Source organism: Eurosta solidaginis, chromosome 2 (genome assembly GCF_040869045.1).
Source record: "Eurosta solidaginis isolate ZX-2024a chromosome 2, ASM4086904v1, whole genome shotgun sequence".
Classification (NCBI taxonomy): domain Eukaryota; kingdom Metazoa; phylum Arthropoda; class Insecta; order Diptera; family Tephritidae; genus Eurosta; species Eurosta solidaginis.
The window spans coordinates 191,330,154-191,350,516 of NC_090320.1; the positions used below are offsets into that span (position 1 = coordinate 191,330,154).

At 37.0% G+C, this 20,363-nt stretch overlaps 1 protein-coding gene across 8 annotated transcripts in view; it reads left to right on the plus strand.

The window, feature by feature from the left end:
* Positions 1-20,363, plus strand: part of LOC137240422 (zwei Ig domain protein zig-8-like) — a 467,000-nt gene that overhangs the window by 350,908 nt on the left and 95,729 nt on the right. For all 8 annotated transcript variants that reach the window (XM_067766657.1, XM_067766664.1, XM_067766658.1 and 5 more), the window contains one exon: positions 12,395-12,527. In XM_067766657.1, coding sequence (XP_067622758.1) covers positions 12,395-12,527 — 133 coding nt within the window. The remainder of the gene's footprint in view (positions 1-12,394; positions 12,528-20,363) is intronic.

Below are 20,363 nucleotides of genomic sequence, written 5' to 3' on the forward strand. Positions count from 1 at the left end.
GGTATCAAATTAAAGGTATTAATGAGGGTTTTAAAAGGGAGTGCCCTTAGTTGTACATGTGAAGGCGTTTTCGAGATATCGACCAAAATGTGGACCAGGGTGATCCAGAACTTCATCTGTCGGGTACAGCTAATTTTTTTATATATGCAATACCACGAACAGTATTTCTTCCAAGATTCCAAGGGCTTTTGATTTCGCCCTGCAAAACTTTTTCATTTTCTTCTACTTAATATGGTAGGTGTCACACTCATTTTACCAAGTTTTTTTCTAAAGTTATATTTTGCGTCAATAGACCAATACAATTACCATGTTTCATCCCTTTTTTCGTATTTGGTATATAGTTATGGCATTTTTTTCATTTTTCGTAATTTTCGATATCGAAAAAGTGGGCGTGGTCATAGTCGGATTTCGGCCATTTTTTACACCAATACAAGGTGAGTTCAGATAAGTACGTGAACTGAGTTTAGTAAAGATATATCGATTTTTGCTCAAGTTATCGTGTGAAGGGCCGAGCGGAAGGACAGACGGTCGACTGTGTATAAAAACTGGGCGCGGCTTCAACCGATTTCGCCCTTTTTCACAGAAAGCAGTTATCGTCCTAGGAGCTAAGCCACTACCAAATTTCACAAGGATTGGTTAATTTTTGTTCGACTTATGGCATTAAAAGCATCCTAGACAAATTAAATGAAAAAGGGCGGAGCCACGCCCATTTTGAAATTTTCTTTTATTTTTGTATTTTCTTGTACCATATCATTACTGGAGTTGAATGTTGGCATAATTTACTTATATACTGTAAAGATATTAACCTTTCTTTTAAAATTTCAATTAAAAAAAATTTTTTTTAAAAAAGTGGGCGTGGTCGTTCACTGATTTTGCAAATTTTTAGTAAGCAGACATATAGTAATAAGAGTAACGTTCCTGCCAAATTTCATCATGATATCTTCAACGACTGCCAAATAACAGCTTGCAAAACTTCTAAATTACCTTCTTTTAAAAGTTGGCGGTGCCACGCCCATTGTCCAAAATTTTACCATTTTTCTATTCTGCGTCATAAGTTCAACTAACTTACGAAGTTTCATCGCCTAATCCGTATTTGGTAATGAATTATCGCACTTTTTTGATTTTTCGAAATTTTCGATATCGAAAAAGTGGGCGTGGTTATTGTCCGATATCGTTCATTTTAAATAGCGATCTGAGATGAGTGCCCAGGAACCTACATACCAAATTTCATCAAGATACCTCAAAATTTACTCAAGTTATCGTGTTAATGGACAGACGGACGGACGGACGGACGGACGGACATGGCTCAATCGAATTTTTTTTCGATACTGATGATTTTGATATATGGAAGTCTATATCTATCTCGATTCCTTTATACCTGTACAACCAACCGTTATCCAATCAAAGTTAATATACTCTGTGAGCTCTGCTCAACTGAGTATAAAAACAAGTAAGGAAGGTTAAGTTCGGGTGTAACCGAACATTACATACTCAGTTGAGAGCTATGGTGACAACATAAGGGAAAATAACCATGTAGGAAAATGAACCGAGGGAAACCCTGGAATGTGTTTGTATGACATGTGTATCAAATGAAAAGCATTAAAGAGTATTTTATGAGGGAGTGGGCCATAGTTCTATAGGTGGACGCCATTTAGGGATATAGCCATAAAGGTGGATCAGGGTTGACTCTAGAATGCGTTTGTACGATATGGGTATCAAATGAAAGGTATTAATAAGTATTTTAAAAGGGCGTGGACCTAAGTTCTATAGATGGACGCCTTTTCGAGATATCGCCGTAAAGATGGACCAGGGGTGACTCTAGAATGCGTTTGTACGATATGGGTATCAAATGAAAGGTGTTAATGAGCATTTTAAAGGGAGTAATCCTTAGTTCCATAAGTGGACGCTGTTTCGAGATATCGCCATAAAGGTGGACCAGGGGTGACCCTAGAATTTGTTTGCACAATATGGGCATCAAACGAAAGGTGTTAATGAGTATTTTAAAAGGGGTGGGCCTTAGTTATATAGGTGGACGCCGTTTCGAGATATCGCCATAAAGGTGGGCCAGGGGTGACTCTAGAATTCGTTTGTGCAATATGGGTATCAAACGAAAGGAGTTAATGAGTATTTTAAGAGGGAGTGGGCCTTAGTTCTATAGGTGGATGCATTTTCGAGGTATCGCAATAAAGGTGGACCAGGGGTGACTCTAGACTTTGTTTGTACGATATGGGTATCAAATGAAAGGTGTTAATAAGTATTTTTAAAAGGGAGTGGGCCTTCGTTTTATAGGTGTTCGCCTTTTCGAGATATCGCCATAAAGGTGGACCAGGCGTGACTTTAGAATTTGTTTGTATGATATGGGTATCAAATGAAAGGTGTTAATGATTATTTCAAAGGGCGTAGGGCTTAGTTCTATAGGTGGACCCCTTTTCGAGATATCGCCATAAAGGTGGACCAGGGGTGACTCTAGAACTCGTTTGTGCAATATGGGTATCAAACGAAAGGAGTTAATGAGTATTTTAAGAGGGAGTGGGCCTTTCTGGACCAGGGGTGACTCTAGACTTTGTTTGTACGATATGGGTATCAAATGAAAGGTGTTAATGAGTATTTTTAAAAGGGAGTGGGCCTTCGTTCTATAGGTGTTCGCCTTTTCGAAATATCGCCATAAAGGTGGACCAGGGGTGACTCTAGAATGAGGTTGTACGATATGGGTATCAAATTAAAGGTATTAATGAGAGTTTTAAAAGGGAGTGGTGGTAGTTGTATATGTGAAGGCGTTTTCCAGATATCGACCAAAATGTGGACCAGGTTGACCCAGAACATCATCTGTTGGATACCGCTAATTTATTTATATATGTAATACCTGCAAAGATTTTAAGGGTTTTTTATTTCGCCCTGCAGAACTTTTTCATTTTCTTCTACTTAATATGGTAGGTGTCACAACCATTTTATAAAGTTTTTTCTAAAGTTATATTTCGCGTCAATAAAACAATCCAATTACCTTACCATATTTCATCCCTTTTTTCGTATTTGGTATAGAATTATGGCATTTTTTTCATTTTTCGTAATTTTCGATATCGAAAAAGTGGGCGTGGTCATAGTCGGATTTCGTTCATTTTTCATACCAAGATAAAGTGAGTTCAGATAAGTACGTGAACTGAGTTTAGTAAAGATATATCGATTTTTGCTCAAGTTATCGTGTTAACGGCCATGCGGAAGGACAGACGGACGACTGTGTATAAAAACTGGGCGTGACATCAACCGATTTCGCCCATTTTCACAGAAAACAATTAACGCCATAAAATCTATGCCCCTACCAAATTTCAAAAGGATTGGTTAATGTTTGTTCGACGTATGGCGTTAAAAGTATCCTAGACAAATTAAATGAAAAAGGGCGGAGCCACGCCCATTTTTAAATTTTCTTTTATTTTTGTATTTTGTTGCACCATATCATTACTGGAGTTGAATCTTGACATAATTTACTTATATACTGTAAAGATATTAAATTTTTTGTTAAAATTTTACTTAAAAAAAAAAATTTTTTTAAAAGTGGGCGTGGTCCTTCTCCGATTTAGCTAATTTTTATTAAGCGTACATATAGTAATAAGAGTAACGTTCCTGCCAAATTTCATCATGATATCTTCAACGACTGCCAAATTACAGCTTGCAAAATTTTAAATTACCTTCTTTTAAAAGTGGGCGGTGCCACGCCCATTGTCCAAAATTTTACTAATTTTCTATTTTGCGGCATAAGTTCAACTTATCTACCAAGTTTCGTCGCTTTATCGGTCTTTTGTAATGAATTATCGCACTTTTTCGGTTTTTCGAAATTTTCGATATCGAAAAAGTGGGCGTGGTTATAGTCCGATATCGTTTATTTTAAATAGCGATCTGAGATGAGTGCTCAGGAACCTACATACCAAATTTCATCAAGATACCTCAAAATTTACTCAAGTTATCGTGTTAACGGACGGACGGACGGACGGACGGACATGGCTCAATCAATTTTTTTTTCGATCCTGATTATTTTGATATATGGAAGTCTATATCTATCTCGATTCCTTTATATATGTACAACCAACCGTTATCCAATCAAACTTAATATACTCTGTGAGCTCTGCTCAACTGAGTATAATTAAAAAATTGAGAGGTTTCCAACTTGGTAGACAAATGTTTCAAAAAGTACTTAAGCCGGTGAATGGTTTAAGATTTAGGCTCAGATTTCGCCGTGCAGAAAAGGTATTTGGAAAATAAATTATTTCTGCGGCTTCATGTTTCAAACCAAGGTTTAATGGATTTGGCCATATACCTAATTGATATTAAATATTTTCTTCTTATATTTAGACATATTAATTATCAAAATGTGAAAATATTGTGCCGAATATTAGCATCGCTATGCTGTTGGTAAATAATTACAACAACAAGTACAGCAAGCAGCCATGTACAGCTTATGTACATGCACGCACATAACCAGCAGCTCGAAGTTAAGAGATATCACACACACACACATGTAGTCATTAGCCGAAGTTGTTGCTCACACATGCACTCGCATATTTCTAAATTACCAAGTAGGAGATACAACAGTTCTAGACGGTGAAACGTCTAGACCTTAGGAGAAATATGCGGACGAGGCAACCGAGAGTATAAAAGCAGCGCAAGCTAAGGAATGACTATTCAGTTTGATTTAAACACGCTTTTGTGAATTACGTGATATTGAAGTATAATTGTACTACTCCCAAAGTAGAGTAAATAAAGACCATAATGCAATACTGAATATTGGACTTATTTGTTCGACAGTTCAGCGATACGAACGTTAGCAGAAGGTGCAAAATAATCAGAATTACCCAGAACTCGTTACAATATTAAAAATTGAAAGGTATAATTTAGTGCACGGTATTCTAGCGGGCTTGCTACTTTGCTGAACCACGGAACCATATTGGTGACGCATACTTTAGAATCGGTTAGCGTTACCAATAGCGTTCCTTTAAGCAAGTTGTTTAGAGGTTTTGTGCGGCTCTATGCAATGATGCTGACCACTGGTCGTGGACTGTGTTCGGGGCTGTTCCCCAAATGACGACCTTCATGAAACCAGTATTTATTTCAGCAATTTTTTAAGTTGTTTGCACGAATATTTACTAATGGAAGAAGTCGTGGTTACTATAATTAAATGTGAAGGGATTACAATTAACACATTTTAATTTTTTTTAATCTCAATCGTCAAAAAAGCGAACTAAATCGTCTAAAATTTATTACTTTACTTAAATTTTGGCGTGATTCCGGTAATTTCTGTAAATTCCTACAAACTGTAACCTTTTCAAAGAAATTAAAATACATTGCGATGATTAATTTTATTATTTTTCGCAAGTTTTCCGAAATTATTTTTTTTGCATTACTTTTTCGATAAATCGGAAAGTATGATATTTTGTGCTATGCCCGTTACGGATGTAACTTAATCTAACCAATGGCAGTGGAAGATTATTTTAATAATGAAGTTCATTTTTTTACATTAAATGCAACTAAATTTTCCACCTCCACGATTATGTGTCACATATGCGAATATATGCATATTGTATTTTGATACACTTTTAATTGTGTTAAATTGGATACCAGAAGCTATCGGCTTAATTAAATTTATTATGGAGTTTGCGTTACATTGAGCCAAGTGTTCTTTTGCCGGTAAAATATTCAACATTTAATTATTTAACACTTTTTGTCATCGCTGTCATTTACTAAATTAGTTTTAAATATAAATTAAGTGCAATTATGCGCCTTGGTAACCACGCTACTGTAGGCAGCCATAATTTCGAAATAGTAAAAGACTTCGTTTATTTGGGAACCAGCATCAACATTAGCAACAACATCAGCACTGAAATCCAGCGAAGAATCAATCTTGCCAATAAATGCTACTTTGACTAGGTAGGCAATTGAAAAGTAAAGTCCTCTCTCGGCGAACGAAAATCATACTCTACAAGTCACTTATCGTACCCGTCCTGCTATATGGGGCAGAAGCATGGACCATGACAACAGCAGATGAAGCGGCTTTGGGAGTGTTCGAGAGAAAAGTTCTTCGAAAGATCTATGGACCTCTACGCGTTGGCGATGGCGAGTACCGAAGATTTAATGATGAGCTGTACGAGCTATACGCAGACATCAACATAGTCCAGCGAATTAAAACGCAGTGACTGCGCTGGCTAGGCCATGCTATGCGAATGAAAGATGATGCTCCGGCCAAGAAAGTGTTTCTATCGGAACCCGCCTATGGAAGCAGAGGTAGAGGGCGGCCCCCACTCCGTTGGAAGGACCATGTGGAAAACGATTTAAACTCCCTTGGTGTGACCAATTGGCGCCGGTTGGCGGAGCGAAGGAGCGACTCGCGCCTTGTTGGACGGCCATAACCGTTTAGACGGTTAAGCGCCAATTAAGTAAGTAAGTAAGTGCAATTTCATTCTTTACCATAGAAGGCTACCGATTTTTCAACTTTCTATTAACAAAATGCTATAAAAATTCAACTTTGTATGTATGTATGGCTAGCTTGTGTGCAAACATTTCTCATTCAAAATAATCCTCTTAAATCTAAGACGCAAACTCATTTGTGATTAATTGTTAAAACTAACATTACTACATTATTTATGTACTTTAACAACTTTAAAGCTAGAAAATAACTCATGCACTATGAATAAATGTACCTATGCATATATACTTAAATACTTTCGATTGCACATCAAAATTGATTAAAAATTGTTGAAGTTGTTAGATAACTTACACACATACATTTACAAATATATTCAATGCATATAAATTCAAATTCGTCACTAATGACTTCGGCAAACACTCAAATCATGTCCGTACACTTATATAACAATGTTCAGACGTGCACAACTTCAACAAATTAATAGCTCCCCTAGCCAACCGCACATATGTATGTATGTACATATGTGAGAAATAATCAAAAGTTAGCATCGCATAATTTTCATAGGAAACAACTTGACTACTATATTTACGCCCTTTGGCCACAATTAGAATATTGGTAACTAATTTTGAATTGCTGTCAACGTCATTCGCCCATTGCATTTCAAGGTTAGTCAGGAGCGTGCGCAAAAATGTTGAAGGGGGTGGGCTTGACTGTATGAGATTTTTTTAAATAAATATTTTGTTGAGATGCCAAAGAGGATACAAATATAATAAGATACGTGAATCGTTACTTGTAGCCATTTGCTAAATGTTTTCTTTGAGGTAGTCGCTGTTTTGGTTTTTTGGCCGAGATGTGCATAAAATGTCTTCTATACATTTTCGTGGGGTATTTGTGTTTATTTTCCCGACTGTATTTAATTAAATAATTAATTCTCTTTCCAAAAATCACAGTTGCATAAGGTGCCTACACCGCATGGATAAGTGGGAACAATTGAAAAATGTCCCTCATAGAAAACATTAGGCATCATTTTTTTTATTTCCAGCGAGTTACTCGCCACTCGTAGCACTTATTATATTTATACTCTTTGCAGATTGTACAACACTCGTAATTTCCCTGTGTTTCAAAGTTGCCCTCCAAAACATATTTATCGAATTTCGAAATTTAAAATTATTAAAAAAATTCAGAATCTTCCATTTCTGCACATTTTTTCATGCATTTTGATGCCCTGAGTGCGAATTCCTCAGCAGAATTGAGCAAAAATTGGGAAACAATTAACGTTGGGGTCCAACGGCAAAGAGCTTGGAAATACATGAATAATATAGAGTTGAAATAAGGAATAATATTAATATAGTTTAAAAAACTAAAAAACACGCAAATATGGTGCCGTTTTAGAATCTACAATACACTTAGATATTTGATGTTTATAGCACCGTAGAACAGAGGTTCGTATCTCCGCTATTAAGCACAACTCGTTTTGCGGCGAGTTATTTAACCACTGCCGCTAGTCTTCAATAATTGCCGGGTCCTTTGCGCCTAGCCTAGAGAGTTACAAACAAGCCTACATACAAGTGAAGCTAATGTAAGCGTGTTAAAAACGACAGACCACACCAATATTTTTACTTTTTTATACTCAGTTGAGCAGAGCTCACAGAGTATATTAAGTTTGATTGGATAACGGTTGGTTGTACATATATAAAGGAATCGAGATAGATATAGACTTCCATATATCAAAATAATCAGGATCGAAAAAAAAATTGATTGAGCCATGTCCGTCCGTCCGTCCGTCCGTCCGTTAACACGATAACTTGAGTAAATTTTGAGGTATCTTGATGAAATTTGGTATGTAGGTTCCTGAGCACTCATCTCAGATCGCTATTTAAAATGAACGATATCGAAAATTTCGAAAAACCGAAAAAGTGCGATAATTCATTACAAAAGACCGATAAAGCGACGAAACTTGGTAGATAAGTTGAACTTATGACGCAAAATAGAAAATTAGTAAAATTTTGGACAATCGGCGTAGCACCGCCCACTTTTAAAAGAAGGTAATTTAAAACTTTTGCAAGCTGTAATTTGGCAGTCGTTGAAGATATCATGATGAAATTTGGCAGGAACGTTACTCTTATTACTATATGTACGCTTAATAAAAAGTAGCTAAATCGGAGAAGGACCACGCCCACTTTTAAAAAAAATTTTTTTTAAAGTAAAATTTTAACAAAAAATTTAATATCTTTACAGTATAAAAGTAAATTATGTCAAGATTCAACTCCAGTAATGATGCAACAAAATACAAAAATAAAAGAAAATTTAAAAATGGGCGTGGCTCCGCCCTTTTTCATTTAATTTGTCTAGGATACTTTTAACGCCATAAGTCGAACAAAAATTAACCAATCCTTTTGAAATTTGGTAGGGGCATAGATTTTATGGCGTTAACTGTTTTCTGTGAAATTGGCGAAATCGGTTGATGTCACGCCCAGTTTTTATACACAGTCGTCCGCCTGTCCTTCCGCATGGCCGTTAACACGATAACTTGAGCAAAAATCGATATATCTTTACTAAACTCAGTTCACGTACTTACCTGACCTCACTTTATCTTGGTATGAAAAATGAACGAAATCCGACTATGACCACGCCCACTTTTTCGATATCGAAAATTACGAAAAATGAAAAAAATGCCATAATTCTATACCAAATACGAAAAAAGGGATGAAATATGGTAAGGTAATTGGATTGTTTTATTGACGCGAAATATAACTTTAGAAAAAACTTTATAAAATGGTTGTGACACCTACCATATTAAGTAGAAGAAAATGAAAAAGTTCTGCAGGGCGAAATAAAAAACCCTTAAAATCTTGGCAGGTATTACATATATAAATAAATTAGCGGTATCCAACAGATGATGTTCTGGGTCAACCTGATCCACATTTTGGTCGATATCTGGAAAACGCCTTCACATATACAACTACCACCACTCCCTTTTAAAACTCTCATTAATACCTTTAATTTGATACCCATATCGTAAAAACTCATTCTAGAGTCACCCCTGGTCCACCTTTATGGCGATATTTCGAAAAGGCGAACACCTATAGAACGAAGGCCCACTCCCTTTAAAAAATACTCATTAACACCTTTCATTTGATACCCATATCGTACAAACAAAGTCTAGAGTCACCCCTGGTCCACCTTTATTGCGATACCTCGAAAATGCATCCACCTATAGAACTAAGGCCCACTCCCTCTTAAAATACTCATTAACACCTTTCGTTTGATGCCCATATTGTGAAAACAAATTCTAGGGTCACCCCTGGTCCACCTTTATGGCGATATCTCGAAACAGCGTCCACCTATGGAACTAAGGATTACTCCCTTTTAAAATGCTCATTAACACCTTTCATTTGATACCCATATCGTACAAACGCATTCTAGAGTCACCCCTGGTCCATCTTTACGGCGATATCTCGAAAAGGCGTCCATCTATAGAACTTAGGTCCACGCCCTTTTAAAATACTCATTAATACCTTTCATTTGATACCCATATCGTACAAACGCATTCTAGAGTCAACCCTGATCCACCTTTATGGCTATATCCCTAAATGGCGTCCACCTATAGAACTATGGCCCACTCCCTCTTAAAATACTCTTTAATGCCTTTCATTTGATACACATGTCATACAAACACATTCCAGGGTTTTCCCTCGGTTCATTTTCCTACATGATTATTTTCCCTTATGTTGTCACCATAGCTCTCAACTGAGTATGTAATGTTCGGTTACACCCGAACTTAACCTTCCTTACTTGTTTAATTATTAAATACAATAAATACAAACATATAAGGGTACAATCAATTTTGAGATTCGAAAGCCTCTTCAAAAAAATTAGTTCGGCCCATTACCCAGAAAAATAGTTGAATTTGTAGTTTAAAGTTATTTTTATATCACTTTCTAAACTTTTGCTAACTAGGAAGCTTCCACTGTTAAATTGTATTTAGTTGCACTTTCACGTTTTTGAAAGTGCTTATTAATTATTGCGTAATTTATCAGTTTTAGGTAATCAAAAACGCTCGAAGCCATTTCTTCGTCTCGGCATTTGGGGCGAATGTAAATCCAAGGTAACCTCAAAATAATTTCCACTTGGTGGGGCTTCTCCACCTCTGCTACCGAGAAATTATTTGAAAGGGCTCTAGAGCACGGTGATAACGGACACCCAAATAAAAAGAGAGCTTAATTAAAAGTGAGGGCTGCCGAGGTGCGGTGGTAGCATGCCACACCCAAGATCCTGTGTTCAATTAACGGGCAAAGCAACATCAAAAATTTAGAAATAAGTATTTTCAATTAGAAAAAAGGTTTTGCAAACTCTCCGAGTGTATTTTTGCCGTGGAAAGCTTCTCAGTGAAAACTCATTTGCCTTGCAGATGCCGTTCGGAGTCGGCAAAAAACAAGTAGGTAACTTCTCGCCAACTTATAGGAAAAATTAAAAGGAGCACGACGTAAACTGGAACAGAAGTTTAGTCTAAAATCTCTTCGGAGGATATCGCGCCTTGCATTTATTTTATTTTTCAGGTTAAATCTCTGAAATTTTGGAGCCAGGTATACTAACTAGGGTCTCGAGTTTAATACCTGCCGGTCTGTATAACAGATAATACCGTTTGGCAAATCTAGATTAAGTAGATAATTTTATGACCCTTTTAGCACATAGCTTCTATTACTATTTTTTAAAAACTAATTTGTTTTCAAAACACTTTGGTTTCTTCTGATAAGCGCTGCATGGGGATAAAGGTTAAGGAGACCCCCAGAACCCCAGTTCATACGACCCGGTGTACTGTTAACATCGCACGTACTTTTATAAACTTCACTCAATGCATAGTGACGAGTATTTGATTTTGAGCTTCCCAACGGACCAATTTCGATTAATTTGCGAAACTTTCGCACAATGCTCAAAAGTGAGCTCGTATGTGAACAAAGGAAGAAAGACATTTTATTTTTATCGCATAAAACTTGTAACTCGTAGGCAAACAAAGTGCAATAGAAAATTTATTTACCGCATATCACTAGTAAAATGTTTGCAATAATACTCGCCAGCAAGCAAAGAACGATGCACAGTATCAAAAAAGTCTAAAAGGAATTATTGCTTAAGGCTCGCTAGCATTATTTGTGGTGACTATCGTAAACAATATGTTCACTGCCACTAACTGAACGACATATGAAACATATTGTTATCCTTTTCAGATGCGTTTGCGAGAGTTTTATCTGGCGAAATATGGTAATAGCTCCGTCACATAAGCACTTTTTCATATAGATGAGTTTAACACAAGCTTATGCATTATGGGTAGATTGCACGCATTTTTATGGAGAACGGTAGAATGAGCGACACTGGCGCCATCTGGTATTGAAAAGTAGCCATCTCGCAAATTTTGTTCCAAGCAAATCATAAGAAGAAGAATTTGACATTTGGTTTGGCTAAGGGTGTTGGCACACTTTGCTTATTTTCCCCACTGGTTGGTAAGTTTTCTAAAAATTTTCGCAATTAAAAACTGCAATATAACAATCGATTACGACACAAAACATGTTAGCAATTATTTTTTTGTATAGGGAGAATGTTTATAACAGTGCTTCTCGAAATTTTGTATGTGAATAGGCAAGGCGTAATAAACTTCATTTGCCAAGTCTTAAGTTCCTTCATATTTACAAACGCAACATCTTGGTTGATTGTGGCGATGTTATTGGAATGCACAAGCTTGTGTTAAACGAATCTATAGGAAAAATGTCATTGTACCGCGGCCTTAAGTCGCTCATAAGGAGTATCATTTGCGTGCATTTCGTCCGCTGGGTTACGAGAGCTTACGTTCACTAATTATTACTTACATATGTATGTATGCATTTAGCTCGTACAATGTACATGCGTACGGACATATTAGTTAAGCTATACACATTTCGTCTTGAAACGCTTTTAATCTTGAACTTTCCTTCGTTTTGGTATTCACAGGTAGTACGCAGCCCAGATTTCAAAGATTGGACGCTGCAGGTGAAGTATGCACAACCACGTGATAGTGGCATCTATGAATGTCAAGTGAATACGGAACCAAAAATTTCGATGGCATTTCGTCTGAACGTTGTTGGTAAGTTTGATGTTGCTGAAAAAAAAGTTGACGTAGGTAATGCAATTCCATAACTTCGCACGCAATAATATTAAAACTGCATCTGTATCATCCTCTTGGAGTAGAAAACAGTTTATTGAGCCACTTTAAATATGAAACTCTCAAAGTCGTAGTTAAGAATACTAAGGTATACTACGGCCACCGTGGTTGTGATGGTAGCGTGCTCCGCCTACCACACCGTATGCCCTGGGTTCGCACCCCGGGCAAAGCAACATCCAAATTTTAGGAATAAGGTTTTTAAATTAGAAGAAAATTTTTCTAAGCTGGGTCGCCCCTCGGCAGTGTTTGTTCGGAGTCGGCATAAAACATGTAGGTCCCGTCCGGCCAATTTGTAGGGAAAATCAAGAGGAGCACGACGCAAATTTGAAGAGAAGCTCGGCCTTAGATCTCTTCGGAGGTTATCGCGCCTTACATTTATTTTTTTTTTTTAAGTTATACTACGAGGCGAAAAACAAAAATTTTTAATGCACAAACGATGTTTAGATACCTATGTACATATGTTGTACAATGTTGCCATTTAAGCTGCTTCCAAGCTATATATACATACTAGATGACCCGGCAGACGTTGTCCTGCCCTAAATTTGGCCTATCTGCATACATTTTAATAAGCTTTTTTCGTCTGACTCTGCCCTCCCCCCCCTCTTCACTTTTTCCTAGTCGTTTTATTCACTCCTCCCTCCGTCTTTTTCGCTTCATCTATCTCCATCTTCGTCTCATTCTATCTCTTTCTCAATCTCCTTCTCTTTCTCTCTTTTCTCTTCTCTCAATTTCTTCTCATTCTTCTGCATCCCTTATTTCCTGTCCCAGAGGGTGGTATGTATTTTATTCCAGTCCCAGTCCCACTCCGAGTCTCAGTCCCAGTCCTAGTCTTAATCCCAGTCACAGTCCGTCTATGGATAATATATTACTCTGTACGAAAGCACTCATCAACAGCTTTCATTTGATATAAATATTGTATAAACACTGTCTAGGCATTCACTGGCCTACGTTTTGGCCTATATCTCGAGACCCTAGTCACCCAGGGATATGAAAATTTCCCTCTACACAACTAAAGACTCTCCTGAATTAAATAAATGTCATAGTACCTCTAAATCGCGGGCCTGGTGATGTGCTATACTTGAAATCATTCGCTATAACATTTTTTATTGATAAGCAGGTTGTTTAATTAAATACCAAGCAATTACACGGAAGTATGCATATCGGCACCACCAGAAAATATGAGTGCCACTGCGTTTATGTAACATTTTATTATTACGTATAAACAAATAAAAAAAATTTGCAATAAAATAATATTGCGACTATAAGCTGAGATATAACCTATCCTGTCTCTCAAGTTAGATCAAACTACACACGGTGTGCAAAACAAATTCAAAATCGGTTCAGTAGTTTAGGAGTCCATCGCGGCCGAATATGTTGTGACACGTGTTTTTTATATATTAAGGTATATAGATTTTCTTCACCATATAGCTAGAAAAATTGTGACTAGATAGATCTATGCTATAGAAATGGGTCGATGCCACGCTAAATGATAATATTTTTTATTAATTATATTTCTGTTATAAATATACTTTAAAAGAAATTCAAGTACGTCCCGTCCAGCCAAGAGAAGCTAAACCTACATCTTCTCATTATTTTTCGTTATTTTTCGCAAAGAGAGTGCCAAATAGGGCCCGAATAGAGCTGTCTACGGACCTTGTAAAACTCTTTTACATATATAAATGTGGCGTGGTCCTTATTCAGTTTCGACGAAATTACTATGTTTATTAAGGAAAGAAAGAAAGAAGAAGAAATCATTCAATTCTGAAAACTTTTTGATATGACAAAATTTCTCAAAAATGTTTCGTTTCATTGTTAGGAGTATTTAAAGAAAATGGAAATTTCTATCTTTTGGAATCCTTAACATATTTAACGCCATGTGCGGCACCGGTGCACATGACCTGAGTACTTGTTTGGGCGCCGTTTTCACATATCTACACGCAACTTTAATGTCTTTAAACTTGAATGTGGCATAGTGCACACGATTTACATTGGGTTTATATACATGAAATGAATCTGAGGCCCAAGGAGAACGTGAAATTTTGCTTGGCCCGAGCAGTTTGCATACCCATAATGCGTCAGGGGCGGAGAAAATATAGGGCTATTTGGTTCAATGAGAACAGGTAGATGGTTTTTTGTAATAGTATTTGTTCCTTTTTATATTGAAATAAACAATTTTTAACCATACAAAAACAATTCAAATCCATTTTTTTTTCAAATTTATGTATTAGGCAAAAAAAGTAAATTCAGTCTCAAAATGTAATCTATACATGACCTAAGCAGAGTGTTGTTCAAAGCACTTGATACAAATGGGTATATTGCACTTGATACAGAAGGTATTAATCATTTTTGCAGTTTTTCGAGCATATGTAGTTCCCCGTTCTTCAGCTATCTTTTTGTAGCACCTCGAACACCTTTTTCTAGTTTTCCTCTTGGGCCCTTCAGCTTCCTTCAAAATATGCTTGATTGTAACAGGGGGTATCTGCGGTGTCTGGGGTTGGTCAGAGACTACGGACATATCTGCTGGTTCCTCTTCTTTCTCAGATGCTGGTTTGTCAGATTACCCTAGAACCAGCTTTCTCACTATTTCTTCTTTGAATTTTTTGATGGGCATTATTATTTATATTTTATTGTTGATTTTGTTGAACTAAAATCTGGTAGAAGGACTTTGAATGAACGAGATGTCGATGGTCTTGAGCTGAAATCTTGTGTAGGGATGCTGGGTGAACGATATGTTGACGGTTTATTAGAACGTGAGGATTGTCTATCTGTTACCAGTTTGTCTAGCATTTCTTTAGCATCGTCACATGCAGAGCGAGGTGGTACTGTGATGCATATTATTTGGTCCACACTATTTTGGTCCATACTAGCACTTCTACATCTGACTCTTCATCATAACTACTAGAAGGAATGTAATCCTTGTCTCTATCAACATCATCATCGTCTTCTGAGTCACAAAAATCTGACAGATCAGATAGATTGTCATTCAAAGCTGCATTTATTTCTTTATCACTAAGCTTTTCCTTAAAATCTTTTATTTTTTTCCTATTTTTTAAATTTAGCTGAACTAATTCGTCTAAAGCTATAAAGAAAGAAAAAAGTGTTAAATATGCACCGGTGATCACGCGGCCCCAGTAACTAATTTTACTTCCTGGGGCCGCGTGATCACCGGTGCATACACGGAAAATTGATGAAATATCATGGAAAAAGTGAAAAATTTCACTTTCTGTTTCCAAATATACAATAAATGGACACAAACAGAAACTATTCAGAAAAAAAATTTGTTTGGCCCGAATAAGTAAATCGCGATTTTGGGGCTTGGCGCGAGATGTGTTAAAAGTAAAAAAAGTTCTTTGAGGAAAGTCTTGTAACGTAATCCAAGAAACAAACATAATTTCCTACTTCGATTTGTAGCAGAAGTAGGGTAGTGGCTGTTGTTGTTGTTGTTTAGCGATATAGACACTCCCGAAGGGTTTGGGGATTGTTATCGCTGTTGATAGTCTTTTGCCAGATATAGATCCGGTACGTTCCGGTATCAAGCACCATTAAGGTATAAGCCCTGACTACATTGAGCCTTTTAGGCCCTCCCGCCCCCACACCCTAGTTTTACTGTTCAAGAAACAGGATTCGCCTCGGTTGGGTGAGGTTGACAATTGGGTTGAAGAAGCTATAAATTGCACTGGCAGGGTAGCGCTACACAACTCCTTGAATCAATTGGGTATTTGGTCACCTCTAACGACAGGCACACCTGCAGCTAAGGTCCTAGCGCAGTCTTAAAATCAGTGGGCGGCTCTAAAAACGTTGGAAGCAGCAAAATTTCAAGTTTTCACGAAGGATAAAACTCATTTTTAACGGCGTACATAAGGAAATTTGATTTAATTTTTTGATATTTCGGTGCTAAAGCAAAAACTAAAAACACTGGTGAATTAAAATGTTCACATACATAGTTATCATAAGTGCAGGTGAATTATACGATGTTCCAATACCTACTGAGTTCAGAGCGTGGGTTAGTGCCTTAAAACTGATGGAAATTTTGCAAAAGTACATGATCACAAGATACTCGGAAGTTGTTTTAGCTTTAATTTGGGAAAAGCTAGTTTAAGAGAAAAAGTGGCATTTAGTATGTTTTTCGAGCCACCCTTTAATTTGATTGGCTTATAAAGCACAGGTTACAACTGCCAAGTTATATTTCAATGCTCGCAGCTGAATATTTATGTGGCAAGCATACCTGAAAATTACTTAATTTTTCATAAAATTGAAGTAAAACTTATTTAAATTTTTAACTAGATATATGAAATGTTTAAAGTCCAGACATTTTAAGCAAAATAATTCCATCTAGAAAAATCTCACATATATTTCTGTAAAAAAATTTCGCTTTGTTTTGTCCACATTGTGGAAAACTTAGCCTCCAGTAGAGGTTTACGCCGATCACTTTATCGGCGGCGGCGGCGTAGGCTCTATTATATACCGCCGGCTACGCCGGTATCTCTACTTTAAAAAGCTTGATTTTTCTATTTAAAAAAAAAAGTATTTAGGAAAGGTTTTGTTTGTAAGTATTTAATGAAATCAACGTGTTGGCCATTTCGTGGTTTTTGCCTCAAGATCTCGCAGACCGTTCAAAAATTTTCAGGAGTAGCTCCTTGCGGAGGGATTGCCCCTCCTTCACTTACTCCAGAGAAGCTTCGAAACTAACCCCGGTCTTTCGAATTGGTAGTGCTGCATCTGCAGGAAATAAATAGAGATACATAAAATAGCCACACTTTTGTTTGCATATCTCGTGCAAAGCCTAGTTTCGCCTAGGGTTAACTCCTAATAATCGTCGCGAACACTATTTCTTAAAATCATTTGTGGCTCCTTTGCGGTCACGCACAAAGGCGACTTACGGTTGCTAATAATGGTCTAATTATACTCATGACTCCCTTGGCACAGGGCGCCTCCAGTTTTTCGGCTGTTTTTAAGAGCTACAATTCCCGATGTGCGAACAATAGCAATTCCGACCACCAGTCGCTACCACGCCTCCTGACCCTCACATCATATGCTAGCTATAGGACTGCGACTTCGAACTCATACCTTCGTCGACGTCACTTTCCTAGAAGCTCTAGGTGTAGCTCCGAAGACTTTCCAACGGATGCTTTTGTCGCGCTATGCTGCCGAGCTACACCACAGAAACACCTTGAAACATTAGGGAGTCACTATTCGGCCAAGGACGCGGCCTTCGTAATCATAAGCAATCTAAGTGGAAGTCATTGCGTAATCGGTAAATCGTAAATACTCGGCGCATCTACATAATTAAAATTTTACAAGGACCCTGGATACAATTTTTAAAGTGCAGACCAATGTTTGCTGACGTTTGTGTTGACATCATTTATTTCAATAGTCTTCGTTAAATCAAAACGATATTTTAGAATGAAAGTCGACCGATTTTAAGTTGAAAGATGTTTCCTGCTGTTTTCCGGCCTTATGATATAAGAGCTCATTATGGATTACCACGTAGCTTCAGTTTTCAGATTATTTCAACTGTCCACTACGTTAGGGTAATAGCACACACAGTCATTAGTTCGACTGTCTTGGGAAAGCTTTTGCTTCACCACTATGAGTGTTCTTGCGAAGGACAAAGCCTGACCTGGTAAATATATGTGCCTACGTATTCACATTTGTAAAAGGAGCCGCAACGTGTAGGTGATATTTAAACTTGGTTGATAGGCTATAATCAATGTGATTCACTCCAAGGGACTAGTTTTGGATAGGCCGCCAACTTTAGGAAATGTCAAACCGGGAGACTTGGGTGTTGAAGGATGAAGTGTGAAAATTAAAATTAACATTTCAGACGATGTTGTATAGTTTCGCAAATAAACAACAGATGTTTGAATCTAAGGTCAAGTGATTTTTCAAACCCTTCTCATACGTACATATATCCTCAACTTAAGTTTGAGGTAAGAATCATTTCAAAGTAGTGTTTATGCCTCTAGAACCTACTAAAGGATTTTGCATCACTGATTTCGCTTATTCGTTCAGCCAATCGCAATATACAATTTTTTTTAAAAAATCGGCACCTTTTTTGCTTTTTTAACAACTTGAGGGCAATTTGAAAACAATTTGAAACGCCTTGGGTCATTTTATTTGAATTCATTGTTCATTATTAATTTTTTGAAAAAAAAAATATGCAGAGTGAGCATATAAATCTCTCCTATATATTTGTGAAAGTATGTCTGTATGTATGTTTGGACTTGCAGCCTAAACCGCAGAATGGAATCGAACGAAATTTTGCCATGACATACCCTGAGTGCGTCAATCTATGGTAGGCTATATAAAAAAAAGTTTTCGACAAGGGGGCGTGGCACCTCCCATACAACTGGAATTTTTCGTAGTCAATATAACTGAAAGTATTAAGGCTAGACGACTGAAATTAGGTTAGTGGTTATATGAGACCAATCCCTACACTCTCCAGAAAAACTGGGTATAAAGAAAAAGGGGCGTGGCACCTCCCATACAACTGGAATTTTTCGTTGTCAATATACCTGAAAGTATTAAAGCCAGCCGACTGAAACTAGGTGAGGAGGTATATAAGACTAATCTATACTCCCTCGGGAAAAATTGGGGATAGCGAAGAAGGGGCGTGCATCTCCAATACAAATGGGGGTTGGGATTAGTCTAATATATTAGTCTATATAGTACTTCTTTTATTTATACCCGAACGACGTCGGGTACTCTGCTAGTTTAAACTTTTCTTTTAGTGTTTTTTTTTAATAACTTGGTGAAATGGGTGATGCAAAGTCCGTGTTAAGCTGACATCGAAAACGCTTGTTTTTAAATAACTTTTGAACAGTTAGAAAGAGTTAAATTTCGCAATTAGTTTCTTATAACTGGCAGTAATGCACATCTGTTGATACCACTTTTGACCATATCCGACATGAACAATAAATGGCCTAAACAGTCTTAAACGAGTAGAAAATATAGTAACGCGCCGGACGCCGCTGCCGCCGCCGCCTCGCCGATATTTTTGACATTCGGCGGCGGCGTGCGAAAAACGACCCTAATCGGCGGCGGGGGCGGCGTTTATCGGCGGCGTATATCTCTAGCCTCCAGTGCCCTATATCTCTAAAACTATTCAATTTACTAAAACGTTTTTAGACACAAGTTGTAAATAATTTTGTTTTCTTTAATATTGATTAAAATGTAAATAGCGTAAAGCCTTAAGCAAACAATATTTTGACAGACGCGGACACCTTACAATATAAAGGGTTTGAGACAAGTTTGAGGATGTCAAAATGAAAGTTTATGCAAGAATTCAGCTGGATATCTCGAGGCGAATTTACTAATACGGTAGGACTTTAAGGGCCGCTTTCCAATACGAACTTCAAGATTTATCTGCCCTATTGTCAAAAATTTTGTATAACAAAATGTTTTTATTGGACTGATGATCAACCTTAAAGTTTATTTTATTAAACGTCTCTTAAACTGTTATGAAACACAAAAAAAAAAAAAAAAAAACAATACTAATTTGAAAACTTACCTTTGGGGCTGCTTTCGCAAGTTAACTTTAAGGTTTATCTCTATCTTATTCTACGCACTAAATCCTTTTACTAAAAGAAGGTACATTTCGGTAAAGTGGGAATATTATTTGCATAATATGTACACGGGAATCTTTCCGAATCTGATTATAATTTTTTTCTCACTATTCGAATTTCGTTTATTCCATAAAATCTTAATACGTTGCAACTTTTTTCGATCAGAGGTACGTAGTTGAAGTCAAGAATATAC